The sequence below is a fragment of the Cololabis saira genome, chromosome 12 (genome assembly GCF_033807715.1).
Source record: "Cololabis saira isolate AMF1-May2022 chromosome 12, fColSai1.1, whole genome shotgun sequence".
Taxonomy (NCBI): Eukaryota; Metazoa; Chordata; class Actinopteri; order Beloniformes; family Belonidae; genus Cololabis; species Cololabis saira.
Genome location: NC_084598.1, coordinates 20,317,663 through 20,340,509, shown reverse-complemented (window position 1 = coordinate 20,340,509; position 22,847 = coordinate 20,317,663). Strand labels below are relative to the sequence as shown.

General features: G+C 42.7%; 2 protein-coding genes across 4 annotated transcripts; both read left to right on the top strand.

Moving 5' to 3' along the window:
- Positions 1–10: 10 nt before the first annotated feature.
- On the top strand, positions 11–5,248 carry asb14b (ankyrin repeat and SOCS box containing 14b). Of its 2 annotated transcripts, none has more exons than XM_061734833.1 (10): positions 11–279; positions 966–1,090; positions 1,192–1,244; positions 1,340–1,471; positions 1,556–1,714; positions 1,807–2,052; positions 2,339–2,507; positions 2,601–3,135; positions 3,224–3,377; positions 3,496–5,248. In XM_061734833.1, the coding sequence occupies exons 2-10, from the start codon at positions 966–968 to the stop codon at positions 3,669–3,671; spliced, it is 1,749 nt and encodes a 582-aa protein (XP_061590817.1). In that variant the 5' UTR covers positions 11–279; the 3' UTR covers positions 3,672–5,248. The 2 variants fall into 2 exon arrangements, with proteins under 2 accessions (XP_061590817.1, XP_061590816.1); XM_061734832.1 differs by having other exon boundaries at positions 930–1,090.
- Positions 5,249–5,917: 669 nt separating this feature from the next.
- On the top strand, positions 5,918–21,116 carry tasorb (transcription activation suppressor b). Of its 2 annotated transcripts, none has more exons than XM_061735949.1 (23): positions 5,918–6,319; positions 8,295–8,440; positions 8,593–8,685; positions 8,777–8,849; positions 9,071–9,162; positions 9,268–9,402; positions 10,076–10,200; positions 10,310–10,341; positions 10,607–10,712; positions 11,317–11,420; positions 11,651–11,760; positions 12,159–12,231; positions 12,354–12,428; positions 12,674–13,498; positions 14,346–14,656; positions 15,417–15,519; positions 15,618–16,456; positions 16,961–17,083; positions 17,695–17,854; positions 18,129–18,237; positions 18,340–18,518; positions 18,684–18,818; positions 18,958–21,116. In XM_061735949.1, exons 1-23 carry the CDS (start codon positions 6,013–6,015, stop codon positions 20,211–20,213), a joined length of 5,511 nt encoding a protein of 1,836 aa, XP_061591933.1. In that variant the 5' UTR covers positions 5,918–6,012; the 3' UTR covers positions 20,214–21,116. The 2 variants fall into 2 exon arrangements, with proteins under 2 accessions (XP_061591933.1, XP_061591932.1); XM_061735948.1 differs by having other exon boundaries at positions 18,955–21,115.
- The last annotated feature ends 1,731 nt before the right edge of the window (positions 21,117–22,847 follow it).

Below are 22,847 nucleotides of genomic sequence, written 5' to 3'. Positions count from 1 at the left end.
TAACCAAGAATACTGCCAGCACTGCTAACTGTTTGACGTGCGTGTGTGTTGGTTTCTAATAATCGTTCCTGTGTGATTACTGAGTGAGTGTATGTGCTGGCTGGTGACAGTCTGCTGTGCTTAGTGGGTCAAAGCCAGGTGCTGGTTGTAAAGACCCCGTGATACTGATATTTATAGTACAGTATCTATGAATAGCTGCAGTGTCAGTGTGCATACTCAGGAGCCCACTTGCTGTACCGGATTAAAATCTGCCAAAGGACTACAGCCATTTTGCTTCAGGTAAACACTGCACAGCAAAACAGACTTGACACTTTGATTAGTAAAGAAGGGCAGTTATATTTATGTGTGTTTAATAGTTTTTTGATGCTATTTATGTTGTGTTCTTGAACACATGTGTTCTTAGCTCCCTGGTTGTCTGTCTAACATTTTAACTTAATTTAAATGTATAATAAAAAAAAAATGTTCCCATCAGCATGCTTTTGTTTTGATCATTCCAAGAGAGAAAGACTCTTGCTTCTTTTCAGTATATCTGGTTGTGGTTTGGAAAGTTTTGGGGTATAAAGCTTTTGCACAATAGAAATGGTTGAATGATACTTGATATTCCAAGTGCATTTTGGATCCAACCAGGGGTCACCAATCCTGGTCCTTGAGGGTGTCCTGCATGTTTTACATGTTTCGCTGCTTCATTGCACCGTTATAAAAGTCGTTAAGAGAATTGTGCAGACCTCAATGACAAGCTGATGACGATGATTCATTAGAATCAGGTGTGTTAAAGCAGAGAAAACTCTAAAACATGCAGGACACCGGCCCTCGAGGACCAGGATTGGTGACCCAAATGCTTAACTCTTAAGATTCTGTTTGTAGCCCCATTGTGCTGCCCCATTGTGCTGCAAGTGCCTTGTTTACCTTTTGGATGTATCTCGTCCTAGCAACGCCTTCAAAATTGAATTTATTTGGATGAACAGATGAGCATGGAAGCAGAAGAGGATTTTTATCAATCAGAGGATGAGCTGGATGAAGATGAGGCAACACAATACATCATTGAACAAAGTCTGATTCAGTACAGAAAACTAAAAGGATTAAATCCAAGGTTTAAATCTTTCACGCTCGTGTTAAAGCATTCCCATCTTTATAATGCATCTTACTTGCTCATTGTGCGACTCCTCATGCTGTGTCAATATTACTCAATAGTGATCTGAAACTCTGTGAAGACCTTGATGAGATTTTCAAAGCTATCAAGGAAGGTGAGCTGCCATTTTTTTAACCTCTCTTAACTCATTCAGACAATAACTGATAAGTAATAACTGAGATTCTCGTGATGTCCTGTCTTCATATTAAGGTGACGAGGCTACACTGAGCACGATAATTGAGCAGCCAGAGAATCTGTCCAGAGTTGATGCACGAGGATGGATCCCTTTGCACCAGGCTGCAGCGCAGGAGAACAAAATCATTCTAGAAATGATCTTTTCAGGTACGTATAGCTAATGTTTGAAGATAAATATGGTTCTTTTTGAATTCCTGCATGTTGATCCACACCTGGTTTGCTGGATTGCAGCGTCACGCCCAGGAGCAGCTGAATGTCGCACTTTGAAGGGTGAGACGCCTCTCTTCTTAGCTGCGGTTCATGGAATCAGAGCCAATGCTACGTTCCTGTTACAGAATGGTTGTAACCCGGATGTCCAGAACGATGAGGAGGATTCTCCCTTGGTGGCTGGTATCTACGTTTGTCTCAATGCAAAAACTTCAACTTACCGTGCATGCTCATTTCTAACTCTTTTCCTCTCTCTCCTGCTCTTCTTCTCAAAGCCATTCTGAATGACCAGTATGACTTAGCCACTCTTCTGCTTCGCTACAATGCCAACGTAGACCAAACAGGGTCGCTAGACAGGACAGCTCTACACGAGTCAGCCTTTTTAGGATTGGAGAATTTCGTTTATCTGCTGTTACAGTCAGGTGCCAACCTGGATGCACCTGACATCAACAAGAAAACTCCACTGGCTCTCGCTGCTCAAAATGGACATCTGAACGTGGTGGAGGTTCTTTTACAGAAAGGTAAATTAGCTGATTTAACTTCTCTCCTCTTTTTCCTGTAATAAAATAAAATAAACCGAATCAAAAAAAGAGACTGATTTGCAGTACAAACTGTGCATGCATCAGCCACACGGACAACATGTGTCACCTTCTGTGTCCAGGATGTCAGCATGATAAAACCAATGGAGATAAAAGCAGTGTATACGCATTTACACGCTTTTGGTTGCAGAGAGAGGAAGAAAATGGGATAAACAGAGTAATGTGTCATTTAAATTTACATTCTTATTGTGCCAATATTATTTTGTAGGCGCACAAGTGGAGTCTGAATCAGAATCAGGCTCTATTTTGTTTGATGCGGCAGCATCAGGGCACCCTGACGTTATCTCCATGCTGCTGGAGCATGGAGCAGATCCCAACATTCCTCTTTACAGTGGCCATCTGCCACTTCACCGTGTGGCATACCGTGGACACAGACTGTGAGTAATATCCAAAACGTAGTTTTCTCACTCTTCAACTGGATCTTGAATGAGTGAGAATGAGTTCTCATCAATAATTCTTCTCCCTGACAGGGCGTTGGAAGTCCTCATCCCTGTGACTAACCTGCATGCTGTTAAAGAGAGCGGGATGAGCCCTCTCCATTCTGCAGCTGCTGGGGGCCATGCCCATTGCATGGAGATTCTGCTCAAAGCCGGCCATGATCCAAACTTCATGCTGCACCCAAGGTTGCGCCGCAGCTATAATGATGAGCGCAGGTCGGCCCTCTTTTTCGCTGTGTCAAACAACGATCTTCAATGCACCCGCTTGCTACTAGAGGCCGGAGCAATGGTCAACCAGGACCCTATCAACTGTCTACAGGTGGCTCTTAGACAGGGCAACTATGAACTTATCAACACCTTGCTGAAATACGGGGCAAATGTTAACTATTACTCCCGAGTCAACACCACTCACTTCCCCTCAGCGCTGCAGTATGCCTTGAAAGACGAGGTTATGCTGAGAATGATTCTGAACTACGGTTATGATGTTAAGCGTTGTTTTGACTGTCCATACGGTGACAGTTCCCATGACTATGCTCCTTGGACAACCTCGGCCATCAAAGACATGGTGGTGAGGCAAATGATTTCATCTTTGGAGGGAAAGCTTTTCTTCTGAGACTGTCTTTGACTCTTTCATTCCTTTCCTTGATCATTTCTAGTTCTGTGAGGTGATAACAGTGTCATGGCTGGCGCACCTATCTGCCCAGGTGGTACGCATCATGCTGGACTACACTGACTACATCTCCTTCTGCCCCAAACTAAAGGAAACCTTGCAGGAGCAGAAACAATGGCCAGAAATATGTCATATTCAAAGTAAGAACCGCAGTATTCCATCAAAGCGTTTTTTTTTTTTAATGTGTAATTGAAAGTATTTCACTTTATGTGGATATTATGCGTAATTGAAAGCCTTTGTTGACTTTTTGACTGACAGGAAACGCAAGGAGCCTGAAGCACCTGTGTCGGTTGCAAATAAGGGAGCACATGAATCTTCTGCGCTTGAGAGCATCAGTTTTTATTAACTTCCTTCCTCTTCCACCCAGGCTGAAAGATTATCTACGCTTCAAGGAGTTTGATGTTTACAGCAGGGGCAGCGTTCTTCACCCCTAGTTTAAACACATTTGAAGATACCAGATCTCACAGATACATTATAATTTATATGTGCCTACTATACTAGTGCCTATTAACTTTCTGCCTTGTCATTATGTGTTTTGAAATGTAAATGTCGGGCATATGAAATACCTTGCAATAGTCAAATAAATTCCCTTCACTTGTATGGTGCCAATTCACAACAAAGTAATCTATGAGACTTAATACAGAAAACATTGAAAATGTACAAAGTTGAAAAAAAAAACCAATCCAATAAATACAATCCAAATGATATTCCAGTTCAGTCTGATTCATTGGAAGTCATGCATAATATAATTCATAAACCAGTTAATTTCAGTTGAGTAAAAAAATCATATAATGCCAATTAATAAAAAACTGCCTTGCTGAGAAACAGTTATTAAATATTCATCATTATCTGAAAGGAAAGATTAAACCCTAGTCTTAAAGGTAGAGATGATGTCTGCATCCCTGAATGTTCTACTTTTGGAAACTTTAAGATTTGCATAAAACCTGAAAACACATTTCTTTACTTCTTGTTAATTGGCTGTTGTGGTGTGTTAATATGCATTAAACAGGTTTACTCAGAATAGAAAAACAACTTGACTTATATGGATGCAGAAGAAACTATTTTGAAGGAAGCCAGTTAGCATATATGCATATAGCATACATGGAGGGATATTTCTTTTTTGGCACCATCATGTGGTAAACCAGAGTATGACAGGAGTGGGATGTTCAGTAGGTTCATTTACTAGCCATATCAGTATGAGGAAAATATGAGGGGAAATGGGAATTGGTCTTAAAAGGTGTCATTACGAACACAACAATGCATAAGTGTATTCAGGATGCATATAGTAATAATTCATATTTTGGTATTTGTGGTGTGATTCACTTTTTTTCTTCCTTTTTCATATGTATGACAGTAGGTCATATTTCATTTTACTGGATATTGTTACCTGTGTGCTAGGCCGGATTATCCGTATAGTGAACCGGGCCCAGGGGCACCGGCCAATGAGGGGGCACCAAATCAAATGACTAACTGGGCCATATATGTCATATTTTGATATTTTCTCTATATATTTGCTGGAAGAGGAGCAAACAGGTTGAGCAGTAACCAATGATATAATAAAAATACATGGAAATAATAATAAAATAAAAAGAATTGCGTTTGAGTGAGTGCCTTAACCTTAAATCTAACAGCGTACACATTGCTATTGTATTAATGTGCTGTTCCCTACCTTCACATCAGCTCATTCAGTAGGCCTGTTTGATTGTTTAGTCATATGCTGTAATAGTTTTGCATGTAGTCCTCAGACAGGCCATATATGGTGGAAATGATGATAGTTAACATGTGGTGTTACATTGGCATGTGAGTTGCATTCTGATTGGAGCATCAGTGTAGTAGTGACCTTGTGGTCATGGTCGGTGGAGCCTCTCGGTGTGGACGGCCACCCATAGGTAGTGTTTTCCTCACCTGGATCGTTAGTGCTAAGCCATGTCACCAGTCCATTTACTGTGTGTGTGTGTGTGTTTGTGTGTGGGTGTGTGAGTGTGTGCACATGTGTATGAGTGTGAGTGAGTGAGTGTGTGTGTGTGTACGCGTGGGGGGTGGGGGGTAGGGGTCGTATGGGATGTTTTAAATTGTGTTATTGATTGTTATTTTATTCTGCGTGTAAAGCACCATGTGTTGCATTTATATTGTATGATTTGGTGCTATATAAATAAATAAAGTTTAAGTTTAAGTTTAGTATGGCGTTTGTAGACTCGTGTCTATCTGTGATGTTACTCTTAGTTGGTTGCTTGTCTTACATTTATTAGTAGTATGAGTGTTGAGCATCATGTAAATCTATGGTCTTTCTAACAATAGTAAATTTCCCTTTTTTTTCTTTACCGTAAAATGTGGGAGGAGGGGGACACTTCAAGTGTGGTCACCCTGGGGAACCACAGTGAGAGAATCCTGGTCTGCCTGGGTGAAGTACTGTAGTTTCAAGGCTGATTTATGGTTCCACGTTACACCAACGCAGAGCCTACGGCGTAGAGTACGCGTACCCTACGGCGTAAGCTCTGCGTCGATTTAACGCAGAACCATAATTCAAGCTTCACCCCCCCCACCCACCGCTGTACATGCCATGATCGGTTATTGCAATACCCGCCTCGGCCGCTAGGTGGTGCGAATTCTCTCGTATGTAAACAGTGACGGCAGCGTTTTGCAGTGGTGGAGAAGAACGTGTACGTCATTTTCACAATGGCGGAGGCTGGGTGAGGAGGAGAGTGTGTGTGTACAGCGGCTTCGCAATCGTCCGAGCTCCGTTACCCCCTTTACGACGTGCACGGTGCCCTGAAAATGGCCCTGAACCCCAACGCGGTTGGAAAGAAGGAGCCAGAATGTGCCGAGAGGCGCGATCCGCCCCGCGAAGGAGGCGAAGCCCAGAAGAGTTCAGCCGCCAGCTCGGCCACGGCCAACCAAAATGGCGATCCGCCTGGATGTGGAGACGCCGTAATGCCCGAGCCAGAAGCCCCCGAGCGGCGGAGGAGCGGGCAGCCGGACGGCCGCAGCTGCAGCAGCTCCCCGTCCCCGTCCCCGGGACACAGAGCCGGAGACGAGCCGCGGAGGAGCTTCCAGATCCCCAGGAAGACGAGGGAGCGGAAAGGTGCTGCCATGTCTGCTGCTGCTGCAGCCCGTCCTGCTTCCATAAGTCCTGCTGCATGTTACAGACCTCCCAGTCCGCCGGGGCTGCTGCTTTTAACCACTTTATCAAAGGAAAAAAACTATCCTCACCAACATCCCGGCTTTTAATCAAATTACAGCCAAATTACAGCCAAAACACACATGTATGTGAGGTGGTGTGTTGGTGTTGCTGGTGTCTTAGATGTCAGTGCCACTCAAGGTGACAAAACTTGCTTAGGATTTTTGAAAGGATCCATGTCTGTAGATGATATTTTGGTATGATAACCCTTCCTGAGCTCATGAAGTTACCCACCCCCTTCAGAGAATTACACTATAGATGCTGATGCATATCCTGGTTTAGACTCATGTACAGGATATCTGTCAATGTTTCACAATATTGTCTTTGGTATCATTTTAAGCATTCATTCAAGCTAAGATGTGAATCTTTCTGACCAACATAGAGGTCACTGCAGCTCTTTAAACTATAAACAACACACATTTTTACACAATTTTCGCCTAAATGATATATCTTTTAGCCCTGTGTCATCTAGGAACAACAGAGACACAAAATACAAAAACTGGAATACTCACAGGACCATAAGGATTCAGGAAATGTATCACATCTTAGCTTGAATGAATGCTTCAAAGGTCTCCTTTAAAATGATACCAAAGACAATATTGTGAAACATTGACAGATATCCTGTACATGAGTCTAAACCAGGATATGCATCAGCATCTATAGTGTAATGTTCTGAAGGGGGTGGTAACTTCATGAGCTGATAACTATGATACAGCTGCCACTCAGGAAGGGTTATCATACCAAAATATCACCTATAGACGTGGATCTTTTCAAAAATCATAAGTAAGTTTTGTCACCTTGTACTGATACCTTGTCTGGTCCATGGACTATGACGCTAGCATCGCCGGGGAGGCTCGGCTCACCAAACCGGTGCTGAACTACTCACCTCTCCGGCTCCAGCAGCTTTCACAGCACCGTAGTTTGGTAGCACAGTCCTGCGGGGGTCGAGGGCGTGTTAGCCACCACCTGACAACATGTGGGTGTTTAGTTTGACCTCACTGAAGGGCATGCTTATATCCATCCCATCATGCCAACGCGGGCGGGCAGCCCTTCACTTTTGTCTCTTCATTGTAAACTTTACCTTAGCACCTCTCAGAGCCCCTCATCTGCACCTCACTATACTCATTTGTTTTTAAAAGTATGCTAGACAACTTGGATGGACAGACTATTTGCTGCAAATGGCAATGTCTCAGATAAAGTTGAGATAAAGTGTATATTGGCTTGGCTGTATGTACACTGTCTCTCATCCTCTTTGCTCCAGTACCTGGTAGCACCAAACTGGAGGTGCTGGTGCACCATCCGGGTAGCAAACATTCAGGGAGTTGTGGCTTCACTTTGCATGTGTTTTGGATTAACAATATGCAAAAAAAGCAGCAGCAGCAGCAGCAGCTATGAGGCTCGGTTAGTTGTGCAGCAGGTTGTTGATCCAAGTGATTTTATAGGTCACTAGTTCATGATTTCTTTCCCTCCTGAACAATGATGGCTAATTATTTGCCTAAGGGGAGTTAAAGAATTGTTTTCCCCCACTACTGAAGAAAAGAAACACATTTGCTGAGCTGTCGTACGTGACACGAACAAAAGCTGCGAGCTTAAAAAGTAATATTGTCCTGCACATAATGTCCTGTCTGTGATACTATCTGACTTGCACTGACACATGGAGTTGATTCCTGAACACATTTCTTTATATTTCTTAGATGAAAAAGAAGACTACACTACAGGGTTGAACATTTAATGCCAAGTGAAATTTTACACAAAGAAAGATGATGGCGCTGTTACCTGCAGACGAACGTGACCTTTGGTTTATCAGCTGTGTCTTCTGTGATGATGCTCTGCGTGTCAGCGTACATGCTAACATAGAGATCCTCCTGTGTGTTTGCAGGCTTATACCAGTTCCTGCCCCCTGACAGCCGAGAGTTTGAGGACCTTGTGAAGATTATCTCCTCGTTTTACTTGGATGCGTCTTCACGGGGAACGTTCTCCTACTGTAAAGCCAGGCTAATTCACAATGAGCTGCTGGAGAAGGAGGTTGGTGCATGTCCTTGTGTGTGAAATGTGTACAAAGTCATGAAAAATAAGTAAAAAAACAAGCCTCCACAAAGAAGTTGTTAAAAACACTGTCACATACTTTGCTTGTTGTCACCGTCTCTCACTGAGTTTCTACTGCGTTTCTTTACCAGTTCATCGAGAAGCGGAGAGAAATGAAGCAGGAGGGGCGGACGGAGCAAGAACTCACCGAGTCGTACTGCTTCCTTTTCCCAGACAAGTCCAAGGTTAGTCAGCCTGCTAAAGCTCATACATACATAACAGCTATTCCAATGTTAGATGGTTATATTATCCTGAGCTTTCCTGCTTCCTATTCAGCTCCAGTGGATCTGTGAGAAGGGCCTGGCAGTTGGACACTGTAGGATTACTACTCTAGGAAATCCATCAGTGGGTACGTTGGTCTCCTCTGTGTTGTTGTGATTTAGCAGTGATGATGACGCTTTCAGATTTCTCCAAATAGCTGTTTTCCTTTTCCATTTTGGAATCTAATACACCCCGTCGCAGATCTTCATCGGCATTTTTACCTCATAAACATCGCACCTGAACTGGAACACGAGGAGTAACAGTGAGAGAATATATTACTTTCATGCTCTTTTTTTTTTGTCGTTGCAGGTGTTTACGTCTCCAAATACTCCGATTTGTTACAAATGAATCCCTTTGAAGTGGGCTCTTTTGGAGACATGATCATTTTTAAAGTCATGAGGGTAGGTCCATTGATGATGTTTTCTTTTCTCCTCCCTGCACTGCATTATTGGCCCTCCGTTGATTCTTGCAGGACTTCAACTCAACCAGTATGTCTTGTTTCTCAGGGCCGAATCAAGCACATCCACGAGAACATGCCTAAGAATACTATTGAAGCTTCGCCCAAGTTTGACTGTCACTTGTCAAAAAGTGCCAACAGGGTCACGTCTTTGCTGTCGTATAGAGCTTTTGAGCTCACGCAGGTAAATTTTAAATTTTAAACTTTTAAAAAGTATTAAAAGGTGATAAATGAAAATTGCCAAATTTAAGGCCATTAAAAGTGTTAAATTCACTGTCAGAGGTATTTTTTTTTTTTCAATTGGTATTATTTTTTACCTGATGGATTTAATTTATACAAGTAGCAATGATGCAGTCTGTTTTTATCTTTTTATTTTATTTATTGTGTGCACCTGCACTGATGTGTTTGAAATCAGGGTTTTAAAAAGTATTAAAAGGTGATAAATGAAAATTGCCAAATTTAAGGCCATTAAAAGTGTTAAATTCACTGTCAGAGGTATTATTTTTTTTAAAATTGGTATTATTTTTTACCTTTTTACATTTTAAGCAGTCTATTTTATTGTCAAATAAATGTGAAATAAATGTGAAACATCTGGTCAACATCAATGAGTTTATAAATCTGTTCTGTATAGTGTTCTATAGGTCAAAATCTGTATTAATGTTAAAAGGTCCGTGATTAACACTTAATGTTGTGACAGTTTTTTTTTTTTTAATCTGAAGGTAATGAAAAAGGTATTAAATTGGTATTGAATTTAACATAAGGATTGCTGTATAAACCCTGAAATACTTTTTTGTATTCCCTTGCATTTTTCTGAATGGCACACATTTCTCTGAAGCATCTATTTCTGTGTGTTGCAGCAATATTTTTTCGAGTTTGCATTCGATGAGATCAAGGCCCGACCCAGGCACGTGTGCCCCTACGCTGTGGTTTCCTTTCAGTACAAAGGCAAGGAGGCTGCAGCAACTCCTATGACTGCACACAGGTATGTTTATCCTGCAGGAAATGGTGACACTTGGCAAACATATCAGCTGCATATGCATAACATCTTTACTGTGTTCTGCATAGAAACAGGCTCTTTCTTTCTTGAACAGGTTCAACACTATTTCTCCTGAAGGAAGTAGAGGTAAAACTTCTTTTAACCATATACTTTTCATGCAAATGTAATTAAACAAGCTCCCATAATAACCTGTATCAACTTTTAACACCATTGCTTAGTAAAGTATATTAATTGCTGCACTTACAGAATCACCCAAATTGGATTCTGCAACCAAAAAGATGCCTTTTGATGATATTGAACCAGAACTCATGAAGTCTTGTGGTTATATTACAGACTCTTTTCTTTTGGTGTTTATCTAATCGTTTTGCCTTTGCTGTTGGTGCTGTCGCAGGGAAGAGCTGCTACACTGTGTGGAATGGTCCACTTATAAACAAGGATAAGGAATTATTCCCAATCAGTTTACGATCCAGCTCGCGTCCTTACCTTCCATTCAAGCTGTGAGTAAGCCTTTGGTCTTTTATCCAGTTGTTTGTATTTCTGGAAAAGGCACTAGAATGTTCTTGGTAAATCATTAACCAGGGTTTCCGCGGGGTTTTAAAAAGTGATAAATGAAAATTGCCAAATTTAAGGCCATTAAAAGTGTTAAATTCACTGTCAGAGGTATTTTTTTTTTTTAAATTGGTATTATTTTTTACCTTTTACATTTTAATCAGTCTATTTTATTGTCATTCACAAAGTGAAATAAATGTGAAACATCTGGTCAACATCAATGAGTCTATAAATCTGTTCTGTGTAGTGTTCTATAGGTCAAAATCTGTATTAATGTTAAAAGGTCCGTGATTAACACTTAATGTTGTGACAGTTTTTAAAAAAAATATGAAGGTAGTGAAAAAGGTATTAAATTGGTATTAAATTTAACATAAGGATTGCTGTATAGACCCTGTTAACCCTTTTGCACCCATAAGTAGTTTTTTTGTTTTTTTATTCGCTGAACTTGAACACGCATGTAGGTGAGAAGTTAGTTAGAACAGGCTTGGGCATTCTAGAGATACCATGTTATGAACTGCTGTCCGTCTGGTAAATCTCTGATCTCCTCTGCAGGCCTGAGAAGTTGGAGATGAATCGGGGCATGCAGCTGGAGCAGGTGAAGAGAAAGATTCCCTCTGTGCTCTTTTCCTGGGACACCTACAGCGTATCACGGGAAGGTCAGTTTGGACCAACCCATATAGTGTTTCAGTGAAACAAAAGAAAATGACCCTGGGAATGAAGACAGCTCTGCATTACTAGATATCTGCTCTCTGAAGCTGCTCTAATAGGGTCAGGGTTAACAGTTACTGCTACATAGATGAGAAGTATTATTTCAGTGCACCATTTAGTGAATTTAGTATAAATGCATAGTTGTGTGTCTTAGCCCACTTATTATTTTTGTCTGCAGTGATGAAGTGTGGGATGTCCTGCAGCCTGTTTGATGTGGTGGATGGAAAAGGCAAAGCAACTACTGGCAGCCTGGCAGCGCTGGTCAGCAAACTGGAGAGGGATCGGATGGTGAGTAACAAGCCTGCTGCGGGCCAGGATCTCTGGCAAAAGAAATTCCCAGAATCAGTTCACAAAATAAACTCTATAACCCAAGGATGTCCAGTATAATCCTCTCACACACACTCAAATATAAATAAATACAATTCCTTGGATCCTTTGGGGAGAGTTTATGAAGATTAAGTAAAAGCAGTCCCAGGTAAACGTTTATGTGTGCATCACTTGATATCATGAATCTGGATTTTATGCCACAAACAGGCTGAAATATTCTTTTTTTAATTTTCAGGGGAAAAAAAAGATAACTTTCTACTACTAGTTGGGTAAATGGATGGGTGTTGCTCTCTAGCAACAAACTGGTATTGTGCAGCTCCCCGTTGTTTCTGACTGCAGCGTGTCCTCTCCCCGCTCAGGTGCTGGTGAAGTCCTTGTACGAGCGGGGGTTTCTCTTCCTGTTGTCCGCAACTCAGATGGCCGAGTCGAAAGGTGCCTGACGACACTTCTTCTTTGAGTTTCCTCTCATAATCCTCTTGTTTTGTCAGTTGAACCACCTACTTGTTGCCCCTGGTCAGGATTCGCTTTTACAAAGCTTGCTGTTTGATTTGTAGAGCGGCGGGGGCGGATTGAGAAGAAGCTACAAGCATTATTCATCTTTCAGGAGTCAAGGATGGTTGTCAAGTATTGTAAGTAATATTCATTCTCTCTGCATCCTTTTTGATGGAGAGTGCAAGCATCTGCATGAATCATTAAATGTTTTATTGGAGAATATTTAAGTTCCCTAGTTCTCTCTCTGAAAGCTCCTCTTACTAACAACATAAATACATAGAGAAAAAAACAGTTTAGAAGCTGCAGAGTTTGGTCCAATGATTTGGTTTTGCAAATATTTGTATTTCTTGTATATGATGCTGATACTTGTTCTCCATTGAAGCATCAAGACTGTCTGAGCCGGAGCCCCTGACGGTGGAGGCCCAGTCAGCGTCCCTGTCGTCCGTGGAGTCTTTCATCCCCGCCCTGCACTACGCCCTCTTTAAGTTGCGTCCAAACCCGGGTAAAGACATAAGCTCCGGGGTTGAGCGCCAGTCCACAGATTACCTAACCCGTATGGAATCGGGCACGATCCGGCCCTTCACTCTGCCCGACTACAAATATAACATGGACGAAAGGACGAGCCCCCTTCCAGCGCCCAGGCCCAAGTTTAATATGGAAGCCGTGTTGAGAAATTATGTCCACAGTCCCGCTAACTACATTTTACCTCTAAACAAGGCTAAGGACATCATCGGAAGAATACGGAACCCTGTCCCGATACGAGCACCAACCCCTCCTGTGGAGTACAGTCCTGTGTCTGACTGGGGTGGCTCAGACAGAGGCTCGGACAGAGCCGAGAGACCGTCAGAACGGCTGTCCCAGGACAGGCCAGCGCAGGAGAAGCCGCCCCAAGACAGCGGCAAGAGAAGGCCTGGCGTGGCTCATTCAAACGGTGCCCAGTTGCCGTCCAAGCCCCACGTTGAGCCGCAGCCGCAGCCCCAGAAACCCCGCATGTCCCAGAACGAATACGACAAGGACAAGATGAAACAGCTGCTTAAACTGATCCAACTACATAAGAAAGCCCTCGTGAAGGATCCCGGGAAAGACAAGGGTGAGGACGGGGCGTGGGACGCTAACAGTCTGAAAAGGAAATTTGAAGGAGATGAAAGGGGAAGCACGAACAAACACCAGCGCACGGATCACCTGAGCAACGGGGAACCCAGTCAAGGTGAGACAGGCCTGTATCGCTGGTGTATACGTCTATTTAAACTGTTACATTTCATTAAGGATGCCAAGAATGTCGGCTTATTGCTTTCAAATACAATTTCTCTGAAGTGGTGAATCATTTATTTGCTTCTCAAAACAGTTTAATTACCTCTTAGTAATTATGTCACTGCAGGGTTTTCCACACAGTGTTTACACTTGGGTAGGCTGTCCAGGTATATTAAAACAACCCTCCAAGTATATTTGGCAACACACCTGTATAATCTTTTTATTTATTTAGCCATCCAAAATGGAGAAATATCTATCAGTGCAGAGATGTTTGCATCGATTTGGTTGGCCTCCCAAGCTTTTTAAATGCCCATAATGGATCAATACGCAGACATGCATCATGGATTAAATGCTCGTGTGGTTAGTGTTTGAAGCTACATGTATAAAAGTTTGGGACTCCCCCCTCCCATAAAAAAAAAAAAGAAAAATGTTGCAAAGAAGCCATAGCCAGAGATTCAAACAAACCTTTATTTCTTGGCGTGCAGGACGTTCTGCTGCGCCAGGTTAGGGCATTGTTGATCGTAGATCGCTAAGTGGTAGCGGATTTGAATACCCAACTCAAATCTGTTCACTGAGCATCAGAATATCTCATTTAAATAACAATTGACAATATTAAGATAGGCAGAAATTACAGATACTTCCAGGGGTCACCACAAGCATAATCTGATTCTGTGGGGAACACTGAACCTTGCATCCACAGATGTTCAGTATCAGCTTGGTTGACACTGAACCGTCAACTACTGTAAGTTACTGATAGAATATATAATCCATCTCACATTATATGCTCAACCGTGTCCCGCCAGCACCCCAGCCAGACGACATTGGAGATGAGATTGGACAGAGCAACAATCTGACGGCAGTGATGGAGAGCATGGGCATCTACGACAATGACCTGAGGTCCCGCAGTAACGCCAACCCATCGGACATCAACGAGACCCAGCGCCTTCTCAAGATCCTCCTGGCTACGCTCAACAAAGCCATGGCTCAGGGTTCGGTGCCCGTGCTGGAAAACCAGGGCGAGTCGTCAACAGGTCCAGGAACGCTGGAACCTGTTCTCCCTGAACCAGATCCTGAGCAAAAACATGAGACCGTATTGCAAACAAACTACACGGAGGTGAGTCGTAGGTGGCTGATTTTAGGATTGCTGCTTTTTATTATTTTACTTTGCATAAGGGCTGGGAGATATGGACCAAAAGTCATATCTCAATATTTTCTAGCTGAATGGCGATACTCGATATATATCTCGATATTTTTTCTGTGCCTTAATTGGGGTTTCCCCCAAAGCATTATAGCATAGCATCTCTGTTAGCTTCATTTTTTTCTGAGGCAAACCCTTAAAACAACAGTCAGTTTTAATACAAAGCCTCGTGCCAAATGTCACACAGGTACCTTTATTAACAGAGGTCTGCACAATATCAAAATGTATAAAACAAATGAAATAAAAATAAACTGCCTGCATATATAGAATAAAAATGCTTCTTGAATAAAATAAAACAAATATCCCTTTCCTGCATAACAATTAAATTAAAATACACTGTGCAATTAATACAATGTAGACAGTAACAGGCAGACTTTTCCACTGAGGTTGACAGTTGTGCAAATAACAAAACATTTGTGCAAATCTCAAATAAAACATTCAAGTCAATTTGTCACAAAATAAGCTATATCAAAATCATTAAAAAAAAAAATGTAAAATTTTATATAAACTTTTATATATATAAAACTTTTATATATATAAACGATATTGTCTCGTACCATATCGTGTTTGAAAATATATCGATATATATTAAAATCTCGATATATCGCCCAGCCCTACTTTGCATTTAATATTATTACCGCCTTATTTGAAATGTTTCCTCGTGTTTTCTCCTCAGGAGGACATGGACTGTAGCCCCGGTAGTCCGTTCAGCATGGGTTCTCCACCACAACAAGCGCACTCCTCAGACATCCTAATGGAGGATATCCCCACCAGTGAAGGTATCTTATTAATGTGTATAGGCTTCTCGCTTGCAGGCATATTCAGAGGAAGCTGACAAGACTCGACTGTAACAATGTTCCCATCTGCGTTCTTCCAGACAAAGCGCAGCCTTTTCCTGAGACAAAGCCCGAGCTGGAGGCTGCGCCTGTGGCGGAGAGCGACCCAGAGCCGAAGACGCCTGCAGTTCTAGAAGTAAAGCAGGCAACTGCTCCCTCTATAACGATCACAGAGGAGTCTCCCTCCAGGCCGTCCATAAGCCTGGACACCATACTAAACCAGGAAGTCCACAGCCTCACCTCTGATATTAAGAATATCATGCAGTCTCAGCACATCTGCTACGCTTCGCAGCTCCCCCCACGGTTGCCCCCACGCCACTGCTGGCGGCCCAACAGCTGCTTCTCAGACTTCGTTGTTTCCTACGTCTCCCCCGTCTCTGTGCAGGGCCACGTAGAAGCACTGCGTGAAAAGATGGACAAGTTGATCCCAGCCCCACCTGCTCCCTCTAAAGTTGCTTCTCCACCCCCACAAGTGACAACATCTATTCTTACAATCCCACCCACTGCGTCCATACAGACTTCCAAAGCTAAAACAGAGCCCGCGCTCTCAAAGGGCGCCGCCTCCTCTCAGGCCGGTAGAACAAGTAACATCAAAGAGACGGAGTTGAGTAAGGCGAAAACAGAAGCGTCACCTGCAGAGTTTGGGATGGACGTTTATTCTCCTTCTCAGATCACGCCAGACTCGCCAGAGCGAAACTCCCAAAACGGCGGCGCTGCTCCTGGGTCCAATCTGCTGGCCGGTAGCCTCATCGGCCAGTTGAAACCTGAGGTTTTCAGCAGCTTGGTGGAGATATTTAAGGATGTCACGAAGAATACGGTTAAATTCTACATCTACTCTGGTGACGAGGGGGAGGAGAGCACTGTCTGCAAGGAGATCAAGGTACAAACAAGGGTCCGATTTGTTAAGAGCATGATTAACTAACACAACCAACTTTTTTAAATCATCAGAATATACATTGTGTACTGTGATACCATCACAATAGTCATTTTATCCAGTCAAAACTGTTTTTACTGAAGCGTTTTGAATATTGGGCGCTGCTGCATTTCACTGGCTGGGTTTAAAAGAGGAAAAAAAGGCAAATTAAAGGCATCGCTGAGAGCTCATGATTCCTAATTACATTTTCTTGATGCCCTGTCTACATAACCATACACACATTTGTTGTAATGTACCTTAAATTTAAAAAGAAAAAGAAAAAAACTTTGAAGAAAACTATTTCCTTAGTGGGAATCTGAAAATCACTAATTAATTTGTGGCTTTTGTTCCCGTCTCAGTGCTCAGCTTTCCTCTCCAGTCTGCCACTCATTCAATACTTGAACATGTAAGAGAGTTGGACACAGTCATGTGTTTATCACTAACAATCACATCTTTCTGTCTGTCCCAAAGGAGTACTTGAAGAGTCTTGGCAACAGCGAATGCAGCCCGCAGACATTTCTAGAAAACAGCAGCAGTTTGGATAAGCTCCTCATCATCATAAAGAACGAGGACATTGCTGCACATGTGCACAAGGTACAGACTTTCTTTTGCTCTCTGTCCCTAAGCTCTTTTCTGCAGCTCAGTCATGAAGCACCGGCGGCCCAAAAGTAGAAAGTACTCTAAAGAGGAAAACATGACCTTTTTAAATTGTTAGTATTTCTGCCATAAGCCTTTACCGTTTATAACTGAATGTACTGAATAGGCTACACTTGGCTGCCATGTTTTTGAGACGCTTGGCAGGGTGTTGTGCAAGCGTTTAGAGATTTTTTTTCTCTCTTTTAATTTAGGTCCTCAGTTGCCTCTGGCTGAACACAGTCGTAGCCTGACTCAGTAATGTTGAGGTCAGGGCTGTGTGGGGGCCAAACTGTTTGTAGTGGGAGTTTTATTCCTCTTTATTGCCAAAGATATTGCTTTATGACTGTGGCCGCACGTTTCGGGGGTCATTGTTGCTCACCAGAAGGAACACCATTCCTCTCGGATTAATTGGTTAACAATATAAAAACCTGAATTGCAACAAAGTTTGAACACCAGTGAACATTAAAAGGGAAGATGTGACATCTTCTGATTACGACAACAGTTTTAATAAGAAAATAATAATAAGAGTTTAATTTGTTAAAATAAAAATGTTGCTGGTCACGCTGCAGATCCCAGCCTTGGTGTCTCTGAAGAAGCTGCCGTCGGTGAGCTTTGCTGGAGTGGACACTCTGGACGACGTTAAGAACCACACATACAACGAGCTGTTTGTGTCCGGAGGTTTCATGGTGTCCGACGAGTTTGTCCTCAACCCTGATCTCATCACACAAGGTAGGTGTGACTCTTCTTTGCAAGAGCGATGAAGGCGCCTTGAACAAAGGCGGTTTGATCAGGGGGTATCAGGCCCAGTCTTAGATTTTTGAAAGTATTATTACGGGTACTTTCTGTTTTACTGTATTAAACAGTATTGTATTTTAAGTGTTAAATTTAAAAGATGCAAGGATTTCCCTTTAATCAGTCTTGGCTGGACATGCCCTGCTGCAGCAACACGCTGACGTCACCTCTTCACCACTGATGCATCCGTGTGTGTTGTTTGCTTTTCCAGAACGTTTACAGGGCCTGCTCAAGTTCCTGGAGGAGCAGAGCACCCCTGAACACCCCTGGCAGTGGAAGGTGCACTGCAAGTCTCAGAAGAAGCTCAAAGAGCTGGGAAGGTCAATATCTGAGTTGAAAATCTAAAATAGTGATAATCACATAAAAGAAAAATAAAAAATGTCAAAAGTAAGTTGAAATTAATTAGGTTTTCTCTCTTCAAGGTTAAATACCAATGCCATGGGGTTGTTGAACCTGTTGACAGTTTATCAGAAGAAACATCTAGTGGAGTTTCTCCCATATCACGAGTGCGACACCCAGTCTCGTCAGGCTCCAGACCTGGAATGTCTCATCAAACTCCAAGCTCAGCACACGCAACAGCGACACCTTATCTTCCTCACAGGTATCTCTTCTTCTTTTCCATCCCCACCACAGGCCTCATCTATTGGCCAGTCAGCTGTATGTGCTGTTTACCTCTCGTACTGTAAATCCTATGTGTGGTTTGAATGATGATAATAATAAAATGATGACTTTTGTGTTGTCTGTTTTATTTTTTCTCGTTAAACAGAGAGGCCATTTGAAATGTTCCTGCAGTACTCCAGGAATGGAATAGTGATAGCGAGCATTGATGATGTTATGAGTGGTTTTCACAGTCTGATTGGGTCCATTAATCAGAATGAGCTTCCAACGCCACCATCCACTGGTGAGTAGCATCAAAGGAAGTATTAATTTCAAACACATCTTTTCATCTTTTCATCTTTTTAATTTCTTCATTTGTTGACAAGACTTTTTTTTTTCCCCTTTTTTCTATACCTTTCTCTCCTCTGCCATTCTCCTAGTAGTGAATGATGAGTGCGTAGAAGAGGAGGACATGTCATTAGACTCTGATGATGGTGAACCATCAACCATATCGGATTCCTTAGAACAGATCGAGGACGTAGAGAAGAAGAAACCTCCTTTCCCGCCTCCACCAGAGATGGATGCATTTCGTCCTCCTCTTCCAGAACAGCGATCCACTCCCGACCGACCTCCAACGCTTTCCGACTGCAGTTCTCTCAAAACGGCCATCTCCCACTTCAAAGCTTCCAACCAGATAGGCTTAGGCTCCTCCGACATCGGCAGCTTGTCACCGGGAGGTTTTCCTGTGAATCCTCACCAGAGCTTCCTGTGCCCCTCCAGCTCGTGGTCGTCTTACACCGGCTCGTCGAGCTACGCGGCCTCACCGGCCTATCCCGCCTCGCCCTGCAGCAGCACCCACGAACAGGAGTACCGTCCCCCGGCCACAGCTTCTTCTACAGCCCCAACTCCGCCTGCAATGGCTACAGCAGGACCTCTAGCCAACCTGGCGTCCCTCCCTTTGGAGGTCAAACCTCCCCCCCCGCCTCACTTTATGAGGCTGGGACAGACGTACGGGTCGGACCCCGGAGGAGCCGGGGCTGCTGCCGGGAGCTCTCCGCTCATCACCGCCGGCCCCTACAAAGACCATAGTGACACAGTCCAGCCGGGTTACCTGGGTTGCATTTCTACAAATGCTAGCGGGACCCCCAAACCGCACGACAGGACACTAAGTGGACCGGGGGAAGGTGCGTGGGGGATGGCCGGGTCCAACACTTGTGAGACTGCCAGCAGCCAGGGTGTGGTCACATCAGGGGCAGCGGAGCCCACAGTTCACCCTAAAATCGGGGAAATCCTATTAGGCGGCACCCCCGGAGGTCAGGGGGACAGGACTCAGGTTAATTGTGCCGAAAACTTTGGAGCGTTAGTGGGAAATCCCGCAGCGAGCATCAGGGGAGGCCCTGTTCTGAGACCTAAGCTACCTCCCCATCCGATGGCGGGCGTGGGCTACGGGGGGATAGGAGGCGTGCCGGGACAGATGAACCATGGACCTATGCGGGGCGCTCCGGGTCCTGGTTCTTTAGGAAACTATCGATGCAGAGGAGTCCCTCCGATAGGACTTTGGCCTCCGCCAGGTCGAGGACATGAAATGGGGCATCGAACTGGAGGTGGGCCCTGCTCCTGGGGTCACCCAGCAGGCAGGGGGGGGCCACAGAATTACTACATGGACTACTCATATTCTCACAATTATGCCCCAGAATAGACAATCAATATGAAGGAAGGGGCAATGCAAACACCATAAAACTGAGACTATAAGAGCTGTATGAATGTACATATTTCCTTGTCATAAAACGCATTGATTCAAATCGGTAAATAAGGATCATTGTTTTCTACATTAATAAAAATTGATACAGGCAGTGCCGAGTGTCCTACTGTCTTGTAAACTGTCTGTACACTCTTACAACGTGAGCTATTTGAGACCCTGTTCAAACCACTATATTTATATTTGCCAACAAATGTTAATGGCCTTCCAGTTTCTCAGAATTGATCGTTTTATTTCTGTTTGTTCCGGTTTTGAAATGGTTTGTGAACAAGGGGAACGACTGATATTTTTTTAAGGAAAAAAAAAAACAACTAGTGAATGAAATTCCAGTTTTGCTGTTGGGTTGTCTTTATTTTTTTTTTATTTTCCGTATTTGGTTGTACAAAGTTCTATTAAAATAAACCATTTCAAATCTTACCTGTGTGGCGGCATTGTCGGTGTTGGTAGATATAAATCACTGTGTGTCACTGTTGTTTCAAAACATCGGTTCAGCAACTTAACATTCCTGCTGGCTGTCAGAAGATGAACGGAATCGTTTATCTTCGAGGGGAAGTATAATTGAGGTGTAATATGGAAATCACGTCTTAATTTGGTCACGTGTACATGAATGCATTTGTCCTTTTGAAAGAATCTGTTCCCTCAACTCATCAGCTTTAAATAGCTTATATTAGGAGTGGAATCCACAGACATCCATTCAGTTAAACCCAAGCGCTTCACTAGATATTAAGATAAAATATTAAGTGTCTCTCATGCCCATGCTGGAAGACAGAAGTCTTTGTTGTGTTGTCATTAAGTTCTTAAACATGAGAAACCCCTGAATACTGACCTGAATGAAGTGTTTTGTTAAATAAAGGTAAAATCAACCCACTATATCAAACACAATTAACTGAAAGAGAACGATTGGTAGTATTTCTTCATAATCCTTTTGTGTCATCAGTTCTTAAAACCGTGAAATTACAGTCAAGGATCACGCAGGTATTTATCTGATGAGGCTGTGACCATGTTCAGGGAAGGTTTAAGAGTTGCTAGACGGCAGCCCCCCCTAACTGGACCGTCTGGTTGGCAATGCAGCAGCCTCTTTTCTTCTCCCTTGATTCTAAAGAATGCTTCTGAACCCGAATAGATACGTTACAACATATGCAAGGGCAGTGATGAATACTAGAAATTAAATGCTTTTCACTTGATGGAAAAAAAGTCATCGTGAGCACGAGACAGTCATAGCACTATTAAGCAATGTATTCAATTTTTCCACTGTTAATTTTTTATTATTTTTTTTCTCTTTTTCTGGTAAGATTCTCTTAATTAGAGAAAACAATTTATCACCCCCCAGTAGTCACAACTCTCATGTTTAATGTTGTCCCTTTCGAAAATAACAAAAGCCCTGCTTAAGTATCTTATTTAAACAGTTTGTTTCCCATTGTTTTATTTGAATTAATGCAGATAATGAAGGCTTTCTGAGCCGTTGACATTATTGATGCACCCTATCCCAGTCTGACCATTTACGAGTGTCCCGCCCTTATCAACAGCTCTGTGGTTGGTCGCTGAGGTGTTGATAAGGGCGGGTGCTCAGTCAGAATAATCTATCTCTATTAACTGTGGACGGTGGCTCCTAAATTGTAATTAAGCAAGTCCTTAAAAAGGCTACTTTGTTTCCTAATGAACCAATTACAGATGTGTATCCACCATGTAGCTGTCTTTTATCTCTTAAATCCTTGAAAAAGTGGTCTTAAAACAAATAATTGCACATTTGCAGAATTATTGTTCACATAATGAGTTTGAGTCTGGAGTTAGAAAAGATCATACTGCTGTGATTGCACTGATTAAAGTGATAAGTGGTAATATGTTCATGCTATTCCTGTTAGATCTCAGTGCTATCATGACATCTTATAACAAACTAACACAATATCTAACACACACGGTTTCTTTTCTATTACTCCTTAAATCTGGCAAAAATAACTAACTAGCTAGTGTGGATGGTTATGGGCTACTTTGGCTCCCAGGGTTACATGAGGATTATTTTAGGCCAATTTGACTAGGATCTAACTTTTAACTTGCATATTAACCAAGTCTTGAGAGCAGTCTTCTTCCACCTATGACATTTATCAAAAATAAGGAGTTTCCCATTCAAATGCGACATAAAAAAACTGATAAATACATGTGTCTCGTGTCGGCTTGGCAACTGCAGACCTATTTTAGCTTGGAGTCTAAATGATTGCCTAAAACTCACATAAACATAGTGTTACCATTCCCGACAGAGTGCTACTGTAGAAGATCCGAGGAGAGGATGGTACGAGAGATTTGACCTGTTTATGCTTCACTCACTGTAACTGACTCACTGTCACATTTAATTCATTGTTTTTGGATTTTTCAAACCCTTATCACGTACAAAGCCGGAGCTGGCCTAGTGGGAAAAAAGCTTTGAGTTTGCTTATGAAATGCTGAAGCCCTTTTTACTTTTAGGATTCATCTTAAATATTAAAAAAATAATATCAGGGATCTTATGGGCGTTTACCAAGCTCATCTCTATGTTTACATCTTTTTTTTCTACTCCTTTAATCATTTATTAGCTACTAT

Excerpts from the sequence above, each read along its gene's own strand:
- asb14b (XM_061734833.1), top strand. The coding sequence starts at position 966 with ATGAGCATGGAAGCAGAAGAGGATTTTTATCAATCAGAGGATGAGCTG. Across the intron at positions 1,715-1,806 it reads GGATTCTCCCTTGGTGGCTG|CCATTCTGAATGACCAGTAT; the intron begins GTATCTACGTTT and ends TTCTTCTCAAAG. Across the intron at positions 2,508-2,600 it reads GCATACCGTGGACACAGACT|GGCGTTGGAAGTCCTCATCC; the intron begins GTGAGTAATATC and ends TCTCCCTGACAG.
- tasorb (XM_061735948.1), top strand. The coding sequence starts at position 6,013 with ATGGCCCTGAACCCCAACGCGGTTGGAAAGAAGGAGCCAGAATGTGCC. Across the intron at positions 6,320-8,294 it reads GAAGACGAGGGAGCGGAAAG|GCTTATACCAGTTCCTGCCC; the intron begins GTGCTGCCATGT and ends GTGTGTTTGCAG. Across the intron at positions 18,238-18,339 it reads AAGCTCAAAGAGCTGGGAAG|GTTAAATACCAATGCCATGG; the intron begins GTCAATATCTGA and ends TCTCTCTTCAAG.